At 48.6% G+C, this 16,148-nt stretch overlaps 1 protein-coding gene across 1 annotated transcript; it reads left to right on the top strand.

Annotated features, from left to right (window-relative positions):
- Positions 1–1,646: 1,646 nt before the first annotated feature.
- Positions 1,647–15,651, top strand: LOC137471944 (TOG array regulator of axonemal microtubules protein 2-like). Its single transcript, XM_068186651.1, has 10 exons — positions 1,647–1,801; positions 3,431–3,536; positions 4,250–4,485; positions 6,010–6,162; positions 7,354–7,471; positions 8,440–8,543; positions 9,906–10,110; positions 11,229–11,445; positions 12,514–12,600; positions 15,416–15,651. Exons 1-10 carry the CDS (start codon positions 1,647–1,649, stop codon positions 15,649–15,651), a joined length of 1,617 nt encoding a protein of 538 aa, XP_068042752.1.
- Positions 15,652–16,148: the final 497 nt, after the last annotated feature.

Below are 16,148 nucleotides of genomic sequence, written 5' to 3'. Positions count from 1 at the left end.
TGAAGCAAGTAAGTGGTGGCTACACTTGTGGTCGTCCTTTTTGACCACTTGCTTGCCCTTTACACATCGCTGCAATCGGACTGCGGGGCTGTTTGGCTTGCATCTGAGTGGAAGCTTGCATAGGATTTAATTCTGTTTCCCAAAGAAAAATACGGAGGCATGAAGTGTCTTGCCCATGGCCTCACTCAGTCAGTAGCAGAATATCAGCTTCCCACCTTCACCATTGCCAACCTGTCCAGCACCCTCCACTTATAATATCTTCTTTGGTGCCTGCAGCCTTTAGCCGACCGCCTGTCAATGGCACAGCTTCTAGAGTGCAGACAAAACACCCTGGTAGTGCCTTGAGGAAGAAGGTCTTGAGGAAGCAGGACAACGTGCCCTTACTGCCCAATAAGCCTCTCATCCATGGGGATGGCAGCTTCCCACGCAACTCCTCAGGTAAGCCTGCTCCCTGGCAGCTTTTTCCTGCAGGGGTTTGTCCTTGCACAAGGAGCACAAACTGCCTCCTGCCTGAGCCAGCACAGCTGGGATCTTGGGTTCAGAGCCTGTCCTGAGAATGAACAGCAAATCTACTTTTGAGTTACTCCATCATGTTAAACAGCTCAAATGGATTCATTTACACATTAGAAAATGAGCTTTTGAGTGCACGACATGAAATGTTTGATTGACAGTTCTTCTGATGACAAAGGGGTTTCATAAGAAATGCATCTATCATCTGATTTTTCTCATACCTTGTAAAGTTTTTCCTTACCAAAAAATTCAATTAAGGCAAACCCAGGTCAATTGATTAACAAGACAGTGCATCTGCCAACAACATGCATCTGTCTTTGCATATTTTTATCCTCAGAGTGCATTTGCAAGGCTTTTTTATCAACTATCTAGTCTGGAAATTGCATTTTTCCACAAGAGAAAGCTTAGAAACTGCTGAGTTGGCAAACACATCCATTAGATGACACATACAATTCCCCTCAGCAACTTTGAAATACTGCCAGTGTGTACCTCTGACAGAGTAAAGGTTCCTGATGCTTGGAAAGAATCCATAAACGACTCCCTTCCCAACAGTAGGCTAAAATGTATGTGCACTCAGTGCCTGCTGTCTAGAACATTGAAGTCAGTGGAAACAGAGGCGCTGTCAGGTGTGAAGGGTCAGGTATGGCTTTTTCCCTGGTAGCTGTTCCATGGGGATTGAGCCGGGCCCAGCAGGGCTGGGTTGTTGCGGCTTGGCTCGGTGCCATCATGAGGCAGCTGCAGGTCTTTCCTCAGGGAGTTGCAGAGTGCCCCTGTGCTCAGGGCTGGGGGAAATCAGGGCGCTGAGACAAGAGAGGCAGCTGAGGGGTTCCCTCCTGGGGTAGCCAGTCCTGCTGTTGGCACTGTCTGGCAGGGAGCGGGAGCTCTGCGGCTGCAGGAACCTGCCGCTGGCTGCGGCACCTGTGGCACTTGGGAGCTGGCGCCGTGGGGGCAGTTGTCAGGTTTAACCTGGAGCTGTGCCCAGCTGGGGGAGGCTGGGAGAAAGCAAGGAGCCCCAGGAGCCAGACAGCAGGGAATTGTCTGACCCAGTGCCAGTGTGTGCCACACGGAACCCTGGCTGGGAGATGGGGCTGCAGGCCGCTCCATGGCGGCGTGCCTTGCCCGGGGCTGCAGCACCCATGGCCGACCCTCTCCTCACAGTAACCTCGCAGACGGCCACTGGTGCCGAGCGCCGAGAGGAGCCGCTCCGTGGGAAGGGGCAGAAGGACACAGCCTCTTCAGACCCACAGCAGTCCCTGCTGGAGGCACTCTCCTTGCTCGGCAGCGATGCCTGGTAAGAAAGGCTCCGTTCACTCTGTGTCCCTCTTAGCGTTAAGGCAGGTTAGAAGCGTGTCTTGCTAGTGCCTCTGAGCCCCGAGAGCCCAGAGGGCCAAAGGGCACTGGTGAAAGCACTGCAGAGCAGTGAGAGGATAAAGGTTGGAGAGCAGCCTTTTCTTGGCCTTGCTCTGCAGCAGTACTCCAGCTGCAGCAGGTCCGTGCTGTTTCCTCGCTTTGCCTGCTGCTCCATGGAGCTGCAAAGGAAATCTTGAGGGAAGAGAGAAAGCTCTGGAATGAGATGATTTGCTGGCTGAAGGGCAGAAGCAGGATGGCAGCAGTTTTGAGTGCAGAGATTTGGGAACCTTGGTCTGACAGCAGTGGCAGGTGACAGGGTCTCCCTGGGACCTCCTGCACGGGAGACCCAGCAGCAGCTGCAGGGAGTTCCTCTTTCTGAGAAATGGACTGAGTTGTGCTTTCAAGTCCCTCAGCCTGTCCTTACTCCTGAAGGGCTCATGGCAGAAGAGAAGGAAAAAGAAAGAAAATCCTCTAGGAATCTGGCACTTTTGGATTTCAACTTTTTCCTTCTCACTGCTTCATATGGGCTTGAGATGTTTGGCCAATGCTCACAATGTGTCCCAAAATTATACACAAGCAGAAGGAGGCCCAGAGGTGATAACACTACAAATGTTAGGTGATATGGGTTTTCTTTTTGGTGTCTTTTTGATCACTCCCTGGTGGATGCTTCATTCACACAGGGGTAAGGCCTCCATTCACACAGGGATAAGCATGAAAAATCTGCCACCATGCATGTCCTTGTGCAGTCGCCTTTGCTCTGCCCTTTCTCTTCTGCTTTCTCTTCCCCATTTCTCTTTGGTGTCCTGTGAGGTGCAGAGAGCTTCTGCAGGTGTGGGGGGTCAGGATGACACCCAGGGGTGCCTGTGGGATCGGTCACCAGCCCTGTGCTGCAGCCCTGATGCCTCACAGACCTTCCTCTACCTGAGGGCCTGCACAAGGCCCGTGCTGGGGGATGGAGTTGTTTGCAACTTTTAAATAACATGTTGCTGTAGTGGGGGTTGTTTTAGGTAGGGGCTTTTGGGAAAAGCCAGAGTTTCGACAGTTCTTGCCCAGGGGGGGAATCTTCTGGGACATCCTGCTGCTTTTTTGGGGAATGTGTGAGGTGCAGTGGAGTGAGTGACACACAGGCCTAGATTGAAGAGTGGAAACTCAGCTCCAGAGGGCCAGTGCAGACTCTCACTGCTGAACTGCCTGCTGGGGCTGACAAAGAAGGAAAATGCCCCAGTAACAGCCCAATGGGAGTGTGTCTCAGGGACAGGCAGGTGACAAGAAACAGCAGCATGGCCCGCTCTCACAGCTTCTAGGAAGCAGTGGCAGAGGGACTGCATGTGCCAGAGATTTCAGAAAGCCTGTCTTCTGAAGTCTCTGAAACCCCTCTCTTTGCCTCTTGGATTTGTGTATGCGATTGACAGCCACAGCATCCTGTGGCAACGCATTCCACGATTTCACTAAGTGCTCCTTGAAAAGCACCTCCCGTGGTTTGGATGAGCTGCCAGCCTGTCATTTCAGAGGGTGCTGCCTAGTTCTTGGATGGAGAGAAATAGCAAGCTTTCTGTTATTTGCCTTGCAGGGAGCTGAAGGAGAAGGGACTCTTCAACATCAAACAGCTGGCCGAGTCCCATTCAGCCGTCCTGCTTTCTAGACTTCGGGAAATTTGCATGGCAGTTACCAGCGAGGTGAGAACATTGCTCTGAATTGTTCCCCTTACTTCATACATGGGGTGTAGAGTAGGTATGTGCTTCTTCATCCCCATGTGTGCTCAGGGTGCGTCTTCAGTTCTGGTTTTAGACCTTCTATTTCTAACGTCTGTCAGCTATCTGTAGGATCTGTGTGTACATGTAGCTCTATATCTGACACTTGTCTTTAAGTGAGGTGCCTTTATATTGCAATGTGCATATGCTGAGATGCTAATGACATTATTTAGCACAATCCCAATCTCTGCCCAAGCTGTAATTGAGCTCTGCAAATTAGCCTGCAGACCTGAGGCTGTGTTTTCTGTTTCCTGGCTGAGTGCTTCAACTGCTGGTGTTGCTTTCTGGAACAGAAGCACCAGACTCTTTTATCTTTTTGACTTGTGCCTTTATGATTTGAAAGCGGCCCTTGTTTTAATTTTCTAGTAAAAGGGCCTAAAATCAAAGCAGCGGCCATTTTAGAAGGGTTAAGTTAAACACTTTAGTAAATTTTTTTTTTTAGGCCTGCAGTAAGCAGGTCTGAGGCCAGAAATTGATGCCAGAGTAAGCGCTTTCTCTGATTGTGTTCTTGTGCTCTTATTGTGCTTTTATGTTCCTCTGGACGCAGCGGGATGTGTTGTCATTTGCTGGGACTTCTGTTGACGGCAGCTGATTTCTTTTCAAGGTGATTCTTATGTTTCCCCTCATGACTTCCCCAGGTGACCAACCCGCGTTCCAAGGTGTCCTACTCGGCAATTGTCACTCTGGGAGAGTTCTTTGCGACCTTCAAGAAGGACATGGACTCTGAGGTGGATGAGGTTGCTCCAGTCCTTCTCCAGATGGTGTGGAACTCCCCAGAGTTTGTTCAGAAAGCAGCCAGTCAGACCCTGGGGATCATGGTGGAGAATGTGACTCCTGCACGAGCAATGACTGCTCTCATGGACAGGGGAGTCAAGTAGGTTCTTCCTCTTTCAGTGATATTCCTCACCTTCTAGCGTGTGGGAGGGGGAAGGCATGAGAGAGAGAATGGGAATGGTGGGAGAGAAGGCTCCTGTATCCTGCATCTTCTGTGAACTCAGGGACTTGATTCTCTGACCAACCTCATTTCTTTCCTCTTGTCACCTATTTCTGCCCTCCTGCAGCCTATTAGTTCTCAGAATCACAGAACTGTAGAATATGGGGAGTTGGAAGGGGCCCTTCGGGATCGCCAAGTCCAGCTCTCGGCTTTGCACAGAACAGCCCAAGGGTCACACCAAGTGCCTGAGATGGCTGTCCAAATGGTCATTCAGCTGTGCCAGGCTTGGTGCTGTGACCACTGCCCTGGGGAGCCTGTTCCAGTGCCCAAGCACCCTCTGGGTGAAAAGCCTTTTCCTGATATCCAGACTGAAGCTCCTCTGACTCAGCTTCCTGCTGCTTCCTGGACTTCTCTCAGTCTGTCAGATTTTCCTAGACGTGGTGAACAGTGGGGAAGTGAAAGTGCCTGCAAGGGCCAAGGATAGATCCTTGAGCTTTTGTGGGAAGAGGGACAAGTGCAATTGCAGCTGTGAGCGCTGTTGGATATTTCACAGCGCTAACCACAGAGGCCCTGGGAAAAACCATGTCTCCTCCTGATGCCATTAACCTGAGAAAGGCGGAGGGTGCTTGCTGGCGCGTGGAGCACATGGGGGAGAATGTGCTGGGTGTGGCACAGCCTGCACAGCAGGTGCAGCTCTTGCCAAAAGGAGTCTTGTGCCACTGTCCTGGCCTTAGAGCTCTACTTTCTATTCCAACTGATGTTTCATGTTAGCCTGGAGATGATGAATCACTTTACAGGCACCTTCACAGGCCGGCTGCCATGGGACAGCTGAAGGAAATCCTGCCTTAAAGGGTGGTGCTGGGCCTGATAGTTCCCAAGAGGCACTCTCTAGAACAGGACAACCTGGCTAAAATGCCTGCCACCCTTTCCTCAGCTTTGCAATAGGGAAAAACACTCGGATGTGTCTGTTGCCAAGTCTGACAGAAGAAACCAGCTGCATTGCTGGATGTTCTGCACCTTCACAGCCCACAGCGTGTTTTCCCTGCATTTGTTTTTTTCCAGAGGTCTGCAGATTTGGGGGGAAATGGGTGGAAAGAGCCTCAATCCTGCTGCAGCTCTGTGTAGTGGGTGCCCTCTGATGGGTCAGCATGAATGGTTTTTAATGTGTAAAAAATTCATATGGGATCTATTTCTTTAATCTTTCTCAGAGAACATACTATGCACAAAATTGAGCATCAGATAGTGCAGGGAGACTGAATTCCTCCCTCTTCCTTGCAGGCAGTCCTGCTGTACAATGCTAGCTTTGTGTTTATCTGAGGACAGAAGCTTCTACAGGTTTTCTGAAGTTGCAGGGAGAACCCAGGCCTCCTTCCCCCAGTGAAGACAGGGAGCAGGCTCTGGCCATGGCCCGTGCTGCTGTTGCTCCTTCTGCCTGTGCCCCAGGGTTTGCTCTCTTCTTCCCAGGAGCTGCCACGCCCAGGTGCGGAAGTGTGCGGCCAAACTCCTCCTGTCCTTGATGGAGAGAATTGGAGTCACAAAGCTCGCAGACACACCCAGGGCTGAGAGGCTGGCACACGTGGCAGGGGTGCTTGCTCAGGACTGTCACCAGGACACAAGGTAATGATCTTCATTTCGCCTCCTAAAACAGGAAAACCCTTTCCTGTCTGGCTAGAAAGGTAAAACCACAAATGAGTGGAACTAAAGGAAGTAATAAGTGACCTCACTGTGTGGCTAAGGGGCATAGACTCGGAGAATATGCTGAGTTGGATTGGACCTGTCAGGGTCATCCAGTCCAGCTCCTGGCCGTATGCAGGGCACCCCAAGAGTCACTCCACGTGCCTGGGAGCATTGTCCAAACGCTTCTTGAGCTCAGTCAGCCTTGGTGCTGTGACCACTGCTTTGGGTTGCCTGGGGAAATGACTGGAGTGGATAACCTGAGGTTGGCCAGCAAAAAGGTGCATTGCCAACTTCCTGTGACTTGAAGGATCCTTTACTGAGACCAAAAGAGCTCCGATGAGCCAGTCAAACAGTTTTCTTTGGCCTTAGGTGCACAACACAAAGCCAAAGTGTTGGCTAATGTTCATCACTGAAGGATCCCAAACATCTCTTTCTCATGAAGACTTTACTAGAAATATTTCAGGGGTTGTTAGCCAATGTATTCAGTCTTTCTAAACCCCTTCTGCAGATTTCTGCAATGCTGTCATCTGTGGCTCAGTGGCCTCCAAATTTCTTCTTGAAGAAAACTGTGGTTTGCTAGTGGCCAAATCAACCCAAACCACCAAAATCCCCTTACTTTGATGATGAAATTCCCATTAATAGCTGCCACGAACGCCAGAGCAACTAGCTGCCCCTGTGCATACCTATAGAATAGAAGAATCAACAGGATGCATGAGGAGTTTTGTCCTGGCTTCCCTGCCAGTTAAAGAAAGGCAAATTATTGTGCAATGGCAGCAAGACACTGCTAATAGGCTCTGACAGCAAAGCAGATGTGTTTTGCTTGTTCCCTGGGAACACCCACAGTTTCAGAGTGAGATGGTATTTTTCTGTGGCCCCACATTCTTCTCTTCTCTCTTGTGTTCACCTGACAACACTCGGCAGTGACAAGTGGAGGGAAATCTCCCTCTTTGCTGAGTAGGTAATGCCTTCTCATGCAAGGATTGCACCTGACTGATTTTAAGGTATCAGCCTCTTCTGTTAACACTCTTCCTTTGTTCACTTTTTCATTCCCTTCCTTCCTGCCCTCCTTCCTGCCCTCCTTCCTCCCTTCCTCCCTTCCTTTCTCCCATCCTTCCTTCCATCCTTCCTTAGGCATTATGGACAGGAGATGGTGAAGATGTTGCTGAGTCACCAAAAATTTGAAATGCTTTTGGAACGCTCTCTTTCCATGCGTGACCTGGAAGATATCCTGAGAAGACTTAAGGTGAAAGTAAGTGCTTGGCAGGAGAAATGTCTTCTTTGTACAAGTATTGCCACTGCTAATATGAGATCCAACATACCCAATCTGTCTTTATCTCATTCCTCTTCGGCTGAATCATTTTGCACCTGGGAATGAGCTGTAAATCCCCAGCCTGTTCATCTGCAGGCCACAAAGGAACTGATATTATTCAGGAAAAAGTGGGGCTTTGAAGATTTTGAATATCGGTCACAAAGAGGAAAGGGAAAAAGGAGAACATGGGTTTACATTTAAGAGTAAGGCCTCCACCATGCTCTCCCTGCTCTGCCCCCAGTCAAGCAATTAAGTGAGAATAGAAGTAACAGAGTCTGAAGATAACGGCGTCTTTGCAAAAGGCACCGGAAATAGTAGTACCAAGAAAATTTCCAAATACACAAAAGATATCCAAGTCAAGCCTAGTTGCTACAATTACTGTCTGTCTTTTGGGAATACTGCCCTGCACTCAAGCCCTGTGCAGCTGGAAGAAGCTTGGTGAATCCAGCAGCATCCAGCAAAAAATCCTTTGTTTGTTTGGAGGGGCATTTTACTTTTTTATTGAAAATATAGAAGGGAGTGTGCCTTTGTGCAGGCACAAGGAGAGTAAGTGTAGAACCAAATCAACTTCCAGCACGATGGGCCGACCCCCAAAGAGACCAATTTTTTCTGCTGCTTCCTTTAAGAACACTCACTGCCTACCAGTTTGCATTATTCCCATTTATGCTCAAGATTAAAGAATTTGGGATTTTAGACTGCTGCTCAGTATGGTAGCACCCATAACCTGCCTTGGGCTATTGAAAACAAAGAGTTGGCATCACTGAATCTCTGGTCTGTTTCCTTCTGTAAGTTAGGAAATGTTTCCCTAAGCCTTGATAGCAGTGATCCTGGTTCCAACTGCTGCTTGAAAATGGGAATTTCCTATTTTATATTCTAAAGATTGATGGGGTTTCTCCATGTCTTTGTAGGGGATGGAAAACCAGAAGGGCGAATGCCCAGCTGTCAAGGAGCCGGTGGAGAAGAGCAACGATGGCTCGAAGAAGCCCCAGGCCACACTGCCTTCTAGCAAACGGTACGGAGCACTTTTGTGAGATGTGACCAAGCACATGACAAGCTTTACATGCCTCTTCCTCAGGAAAATCTTTCTGGCAGAGATGCCCAGGCCCACAGATTGTTTTCTTTCCCTACAAATGCTCTAGAATAGAAAATGTCCACTTCTGCATTACACTGAACACAACTTCCCTGGAGGGCTTTCCATATAAATGGAGAGACAAAAGGACACCCATTAGTTGCCGCTTAGATGATCCAGTGCTGTGGCAAGGGCAGCGTTGTGGAGGCTAGGAGAGGGCCCAGTTTCTGCTGCCTGACTTGGGACAAGTAAATTCAACCAGGGTTTTTTTCCATCTGAGTGGAGTCTTTTTCAGATGGGTGTTTTGATGAGAAGTCCCAGTCTAGAAGCAAGATGCCATTCCACAAAGATGCAGTTCTCATCCATGTGGTTTGGCCTGGCAGAATCATGGTTTTCTTACCCTCAAACAGTACCAAGTTTGAGTAGTAAGTAGCAAGGCAGTTCCTGAGCAACTGTGGTCAACAGGTGTCTCAAGATGGACTTTTTGTCTTGATATTCCTGTTCTTTATATACGTTGCTTGATGGACAGCACGTTTGGTTGATTTCCTCCTGTACTGCAATCAGCATTTAAGACAGGAATTTGGTCCTTGCTGTCTCTTCATGCCCATGGCAGAGCTACTTGCTCCTCTTATAACAGAGAGGGTTTTTTTAGCTCTGTCATACTCAGTGGTGTCAGGAAAGTGACCGCGTGCCCCAGTAGCATGGCTAGCATCTTCCCATGCTCATGGAAGAGACAGGTTGATCCAGGAGAATTGTTCCCAGTGGGTTCGTTAAGCTGTGGATCAAGTCTCTAGGGAAGCAAATGAAATGTGAGCATTGTTCTGGGATGTCTGGCTTCTGTTTTTATCTCTGTTACTGATTTTCTGGACCCTTCAGATATGTCCCTGTTCATCCGTTCAGATGCATCTGAGCTGCTTTTCCAGATTGTCATGCCTGGTCATAGAGACACTTCTCCAGAGTGATCAGTCTCCTTATTAGAAGACAGAAACGTCCCATATGAGGAGGCATTTAAACCTGGAAGTAGTGTCTCTCTTTCCCCACAAAGCACTGTGACCAGTGTGCCTTGGAAGCCACCTGAAGATAGATCAGATGCATCTCATCCTTGGTTTCCCTGAGTGAGCACTGGGAGAATGTTACTTGCAGGTTGCCTCCCATAATGATCGTCACAAGGCTGACGTTGTTCTTCAGATCCTCATGATTTTCTAGCTTGAAATCACATCATTAGGATAGCTCCTCCAGATATTTTGCTCACAATTAACTGAAGGTATTATCACCAACAGGTCCTAATTTGGTTTTGTTTTCCAGAGTGAAGTCTACCTCTGATGGATGCCTCCTACACCGTGCAAAAGCCCAGGTCACGTTACGTCCAGCTGTGGAAGAAATGGAGCCGCTCCAGAAGCTTTACAATCTCCTGCAAGCCAAAGGGTTTCAGACACGGATGGAAGGAGTGGCACTCCTCCTAGACCTGTGCAAAAACAGCCCCCAGCTCATCTCCACTAACATTGTCGAAGTATGTAGGCTATCTTCACTGTTCCTTTCCTTTAGCTCCTTTCCTAAGCCTGTAGAAGTAAAGGTAATTCAGTGTGGCTAGGTACAACATCCTGGCTGTTTGGGACAGGCTGGTCTCTCTTACCCAGACAAATTTAATTCAGTTCCAGGCTTCAGGACAAGTTGTTTCAGTCAACTTGTATTTGCCTGGCACGTGCCTATTGATGCTGTCCATCAGAGGATGACAGAATTTTCTGCTGTTGTAACTGCTACTGTCTCCTACTCCTAGCTGGGTTAACTGAAGAGAATCCAGGAACTGAAAGAATTGGGTTGGGTTGGTTTAAACCCAGGGAGTTTTAAAGAATACTTCTGTAAACTACATCTCGTCTTGCACAAGCACAACCCTGGCTACTGATTTCCATCCTCGTCCCTATTCCTCTATGTAAAGACAGTGCTCCCCCTCTTTGGGGAGCCTTTTTTCCTCTTTGGAAAAGGAAGAAAACAGCTAAGGACGCATCTCTGCCTTCTCCTCCCAGTAGCTGCTTTTTCCAGAAAAAGCTGTCTGATGATGTGGCTGACGAGGGATGCAACTTGCTCTAATGAGAGCTGTAGAGCACATTACATTTCAGAAGTGCACCTGTTAGTCAGAGAAATGGTCTGGATCCTGGAAGAGTTGATCAGAGCCCTGCACTTCTGCAGACACAGGCTCTGAGACCAAAAAAAATAAAACTTAGATCTCCTCCAGCCATAGTTTTGGCAAAAGCCTCATTGCCCTCAGTACTTGAGGCAACTGTATAGAAAAATGGGCATTGTAAATATCTGCTTCCATACTTGTTAAGCATAGGTAGCCTTTTGCATTAATAAATGGAATTGATTTAATGATTTATAGATGGAGAGAAATACCATAGGAACTATTCTGTCCCCATCCAAACCTCCTAAAAACAGAAGAAAATCTTTCAAGCAGCATGAGGTTGCACAACCATTCCAGTGAGAGTTCCACAGGAAAACATTGAAATTGTGCACCCAAGTGCTGACCTGAGAGACAGGATCCCTTTCATCTCTTACACTACTGAGTGCTACATCCACTCTTCAAACAAGGACATTTTATTCCAGCTTTCATGTTGCTTGTTCTCTTCACAGATTTTTGATTATTTTGTCCTGAGAATATCTGACAGCCACAAGAAAGTCAAGCAGAAGGCGCTGGACGTGCTGGCAGAAATCATAGGCCTCCTGGAAGAGTCCCTGAACCCGGTGATCATCCGTTTGGTGGAAGGAATAACAAAGAACCTGAACTCAAAGGATCCTGGGGTTCATGCTGCAGCTGTGAAAGCACTGGAAGGATCCATCGCTCATTTAGGTGAGGCTGAGCCCTGGCATGATGTCTCCTCAAGTGTGTCTCTGTCTCTGCGACACAAGAGAACGCTGAGAGCCTTGATAGCTGCTGTTACCTGTGGAAGGCTCCAGCCGACACCCACCAGAAGCTGTGGAGGTGCAGTCCTTATGCACCAGTCTCCCAAAAGGCTTGAATGTGATCAGCAATTCCCAAAATTCCCAGGAGCCATGGGCTCTGTGCTACTTGTGTGAAGAGCAAGTCCCGGACTACAGCTTTGCTAGAATTCAGAGGCACCTGGGTTTGGGAGTTTGCTTGGGCCCCGTTTGACTTCCCAAAAGAACAGCTTTGCTGTTGGCATGAAGGGGGCACTGGCCCATCAGAGCTTCTGCAGAGCAGCCACCTGGAAAGCTCTACATTATAGTCATTAGCTGCCTATTTTCCATCTTTCTTCTTTGTCTTCTTTTTTCAAAGGGGAACTTATCATTCACCAAGTTCATTTCTTTATGACAAGCAGGTCTAGATCCAGCTGTCAATGATGCCTTGTTCCACATGTTGTTTTGCCTGGGGCAAGATTGCTCTAGCAAATAACTACGTGGGCAGGGGCTGCTCTAAATTCCTTTGCCACCCAGATTTATGTCAGCTCTGAAAATGCCTGAAAAATGGAGTGTTGAAGAGACAGGTCTCCAAGGGGAGTTCCCAATTTCTCCTCCTCAGCTGCTCTGTGAACTGATGAACTGCCTGACTCAGTGCCTTTCTGTGTCCCAAGTATGGGTTTCTTCCTTTTGGCTCTGGGATGCAAAACCTTTTCACTGCTTACATGTGACTGAACTCTTGAGATCCCTGATGTGAATTGTTTCAACAAAGCTCCTGGTACAGCAGACAAGTTAAGATTTACAAATGTGAAAGGAGAGGGTTTCTTTTGGAATTTAAAACCCCTGCCAAGTAGGCTGGAAGGAAAGATGAAAAGGATTCAAAAATCAGCAGAAATTTACTTTCTTTTCTAAAATGGGGTTGCCCCTGCCCTTTGCCTCCTCACTGTCCTTTCTCCTATAACCTCAGACAAGTGAGCAGAAACATGTGTTTCACTTGTAGATAAAGTATCACTGATGAAAGAGTTCAGCCACCAATGGAGTCAACTGAGCGGCCAAGCTCTGCTGGATGTCGCAGAGAGTATCACAGGTATGGCCTCCCCTTCTAAGCCAAGAGGTCTTTACCAGGGAATATTTACAGGGAATGCCTGGGAATAGGCAGTAGAGTAGCTCCTCCAAATCAGGAGGTGCTGAGCTTGTCTCTCCTGCCCAATAGCCAGGGCAGGTGTATTTGGCAGGTTTTCCCGGGCTGCTGTAGAGCTGTGCAGCATCTGAGATGGGGGCAGCGCTCGGCCTTAGGGCTGAGCTCTCACAGGGGCATCTCAGAACCCACCTCCAGGAACGGGAGGGCTAAAAATACCCGAGCTGGTTTCTCTCTTGGCAGCTCAGGGACATCTGTGATCCTTAAGGAAAATGGTGGCAGATGCTGTTTCAAGGAATCAGTTTGTTTTGTCATCACAGACTCTTGCTTTTCCCTTGGAAAGTTTTGAGGCTGAACCATGCAGAGCCTGGGGGTCACCGCTTAGGTCAAAAACTCAACACACGTCCTAAAGGCACGGATTTAATGCAAGGGAGCCTTTGGGAGCAGAGGGGCAGAAGCAGAATGCTGAGGCTGCCTGCCTGTGCTGTCCAAGTGGCATTGGACTGAGCATTTCAGGGTGTGCAAACAGTGTCTTCCTGTGTCAGCACTGTCCAAAATGCCACAAATGCAGCTGATAATTGATTCCTCAGAGGAGCTTGCAATGTCAGCTGTAGTCAAGGAATAGAAAAATGATAATCTCAATATACAGGAGAGAAGACGATTGATAGCCTTGCTTTAACTGAGGCTAAACCCATTGCTAATTATGTCATCATCTTGAAATGCAGGGTGTAATACACTTTGTGTCTTCCTTATGAATCTGAAAAGGGCATGTTCAGCCATTGGGAATGTCAGAGGCTCTTTAAAACCACCACAAAGGAGCATTTGAATAAAGTAGATCTCTAGGAATAGGGAATTTAGTTTTGCAGTTATTTTGATCTCTTTTTCAAAGAAAGGAATCAACATAAATGAAGACTGCTTTAGAAAGTGCAAATGTCCTCTCTGAGATTTAGTGGGAACAGACAGCTCTTTCTCTTCTCAAGTTCCACAGTGACCAATGTCTTTAATTGCATTTAAACTCATATGAGCTCCCATTTTGAAATGAGTACCGTAAACCCTTTCCTGCTTAGCAGAATTGGTTTTGGGTACTTTCAGGAGCTGTTTCAATATTGAATTGTTGCATTAAGGTGCAGGTGGATTAACAGCATAGAGAAAATGAAGTCTCTTCCAGCAGAGAATGATAAATGGCTACTACATAACATTTTGGCTGACCAGAAAATAAGAATGATCTCCAGAGCATTTCAGGTTTTGATCTCTCAGCCAAATCTGCCATGCAAGGAGCCTGTTGGTAGTAAATTTTTGTCTGTGTTGCATATAGTTCAGTTCAGAAAATGAGCAGAGAGAAGATTTCAGAGAAAATGTGAGAAAACACTTGTGTTTCGGTTAAATTTAAGTCCCCTGTGTAGCATTTGTCTTTCTCTGTGCCCCTATTTCAGTGCACATTGTAAGAAAACATGCCATTAACATTGGGAGGGGAAATGCCATTAAAACGTGAAGATACCCAAAAGCCATGGCAGTGGGGTCTGGGTAATTATCTAAGACACACTGAAGTTTGAAACAGCTCCGTGTTGGAAGCCACAAAAGCATTCTGCCAAAGACACCAGGGAGTCACCGATGTTTCTAATCCAGCTGTCGAGCAGCAGCCATCTCTGGTGGGCTGGAGTTTTGAAGTGTGTTCTAATAGTGCCCTTGGCTGTGTGCCACTGAGCAAAGGGAAGACTCAGATTAGACTTTTGGCACTTGACATCAAAGTTACAAACATGGAATCATCCCTTTTGTTAGAAATCTCTGAATTGCCGCTCTAGGGTGCATTTCCAAATCTTCAGCGTGGGTTTAGGCAACTTCTTAATGGAAATAAAAGGCAATTTGACATTTCAGGCATTGTTCATGCAGAAACCGATTATGAAATGATTTAGTAAAGGTATGAAGTCTGCCACAGGTACAAGGCTCTGGTTGGAGAAATTAGTCCTGAGGGGTTGCTGGTTCTGTTTCAAGGATGATCAGCTGCTTTGTCTCTTTCTGGATCATGGGGCTGTGTGTGCTATTTCACTGATCTTAGCCAGAGAGGCTTCCTGCGACGGTGCGTTCTTATCCCCCGGTCCCGAGCAGCAGGGCTGTCCGGCTAGTGCGCTGCTTCTGGGCTGGACCGGGGCCGCCGCGTGTGCGCGGAGCTCTAGGGTTGTGCCTCCGCGTGGGTCTGCCACGCCGTAGCCAGACGCTGAGATGAGACAAAGGGTGAGGGAAGATGGCACACCCTGCTCACGTGGTGGAGAACTCTCTATTCCTGCATGGCTGCAGTGGTGGATTACGCAGCTGTTCCCAAGCCAGCATGGGAAGAAATGGCATAGGGGCACCGGGAGCAGGGGGTTAAATAGGGGGCGGGCCGACAGGGGCGGAAGCCCCCCTCGCCTAATGGGGACAGACAACAGGGGAGTGACGTGGAACACGACCACCTATGGGAACATAACAGGGGTGTGTACAGGGTTCTGGGACAAATGGGATTGCAGAGGTGGCGTGATTGCTACAGAGCTTTCTGAGGGCAAGGGGAGTGGTTACAAGATTGACATGACCGAGCTCCTGTGATACAGCTTGGAGCAAACCATTATGAGGGGGAAATAGGGGTACATAGAACCGGTCTAACTAACATTTATTAAATTCCCTAACTGTACCAACTCGGGATGCAACAACTTCCAAGAAGCAAAACTAGAGGTGGGTCCTTGTTTGCATTGAGGTTGGTGAGTAAGAAGCTGTGTCTCTCTCCCGGCAGAGCTTGTGGAATGGGTTTATGCCAGGAGCCCTGAAGTCGTCCAGCGCTACGCCCTGCCCGTGCTCTGGTCCTTCCTGGAGAACAAGGCGCTGCCTGTCCGAAGCGCCAACGTCCGCACGGTGGTCACCAGGCTTGCCTATGCCCTCTGTGAGGTGATGGGCACCAAGCTGAAGAAGTGTGCAGCCAGCAAGCCTCCACACGTGCAGGAGAACCTCTCAAACCTTTTGGGATGGTGAAGATTTGATGTTCTCCAGAAAGCTGACCAAGTGCTTAGTTGGACACCTCCGGATTTGACTTAGCTGTGCCAAAGATGACGAAACACTAGGCAAGGGTGTGCATCTGCCCCCGCTCTTTCCATCGCCCTTCCTAGTCATGGCATGGAGGGCCTGAAGCAACTCCAGACTGAGGACAAGGTGAAGGCCAAGCATGGCTCAGCCTCACACTGAGGTGAGGGGGGAGCTGGGCCAATCTCTGGTGGGAGGAGGGGTCTGGTGCCAGCCTGGAGAGCCTGTGCACATTGCCAGGGAACAGTTGTGCCCTGCTTGTGCCCCCTGCAATGAATTGTGCTGCTCCCAGTTCCCCTGTGGAGCTGTAGGGATGCTCAGCTGTGGGGCAGGGAGAGGAGCAGGAGGGTCCAAGTGCAGCTGAGCCATTCCTGGAAGGCACAGGGCTCTGGGCTCCCTGCTGTCCCAGGACAGCCCAGAGGGCCAGGCTGTTCCTGTGGTAGCTCTGT

This window comes from Anomalospiza imberbis, chromosome 3 (assembly GCF_031753505.1).
Source record: "Anomalospiza imberbis isolate Cuckoo-Finch-1a 21T00152 chromosome 3, ASM3175350v1, whole genome shotgun sequence".
Classification (NCBI taxonomy): domain Eukaryota; kingdom Metazoa; phylum Chordata; class Aves; order Passeriformes; family Viduidae; genus Anomalospiza; species Anomalospiza imberbis.
Note: the sequence above shows the minus strand (reverse complement) of the source record. Positions and strands in the feature narration are given on the sequence as shown.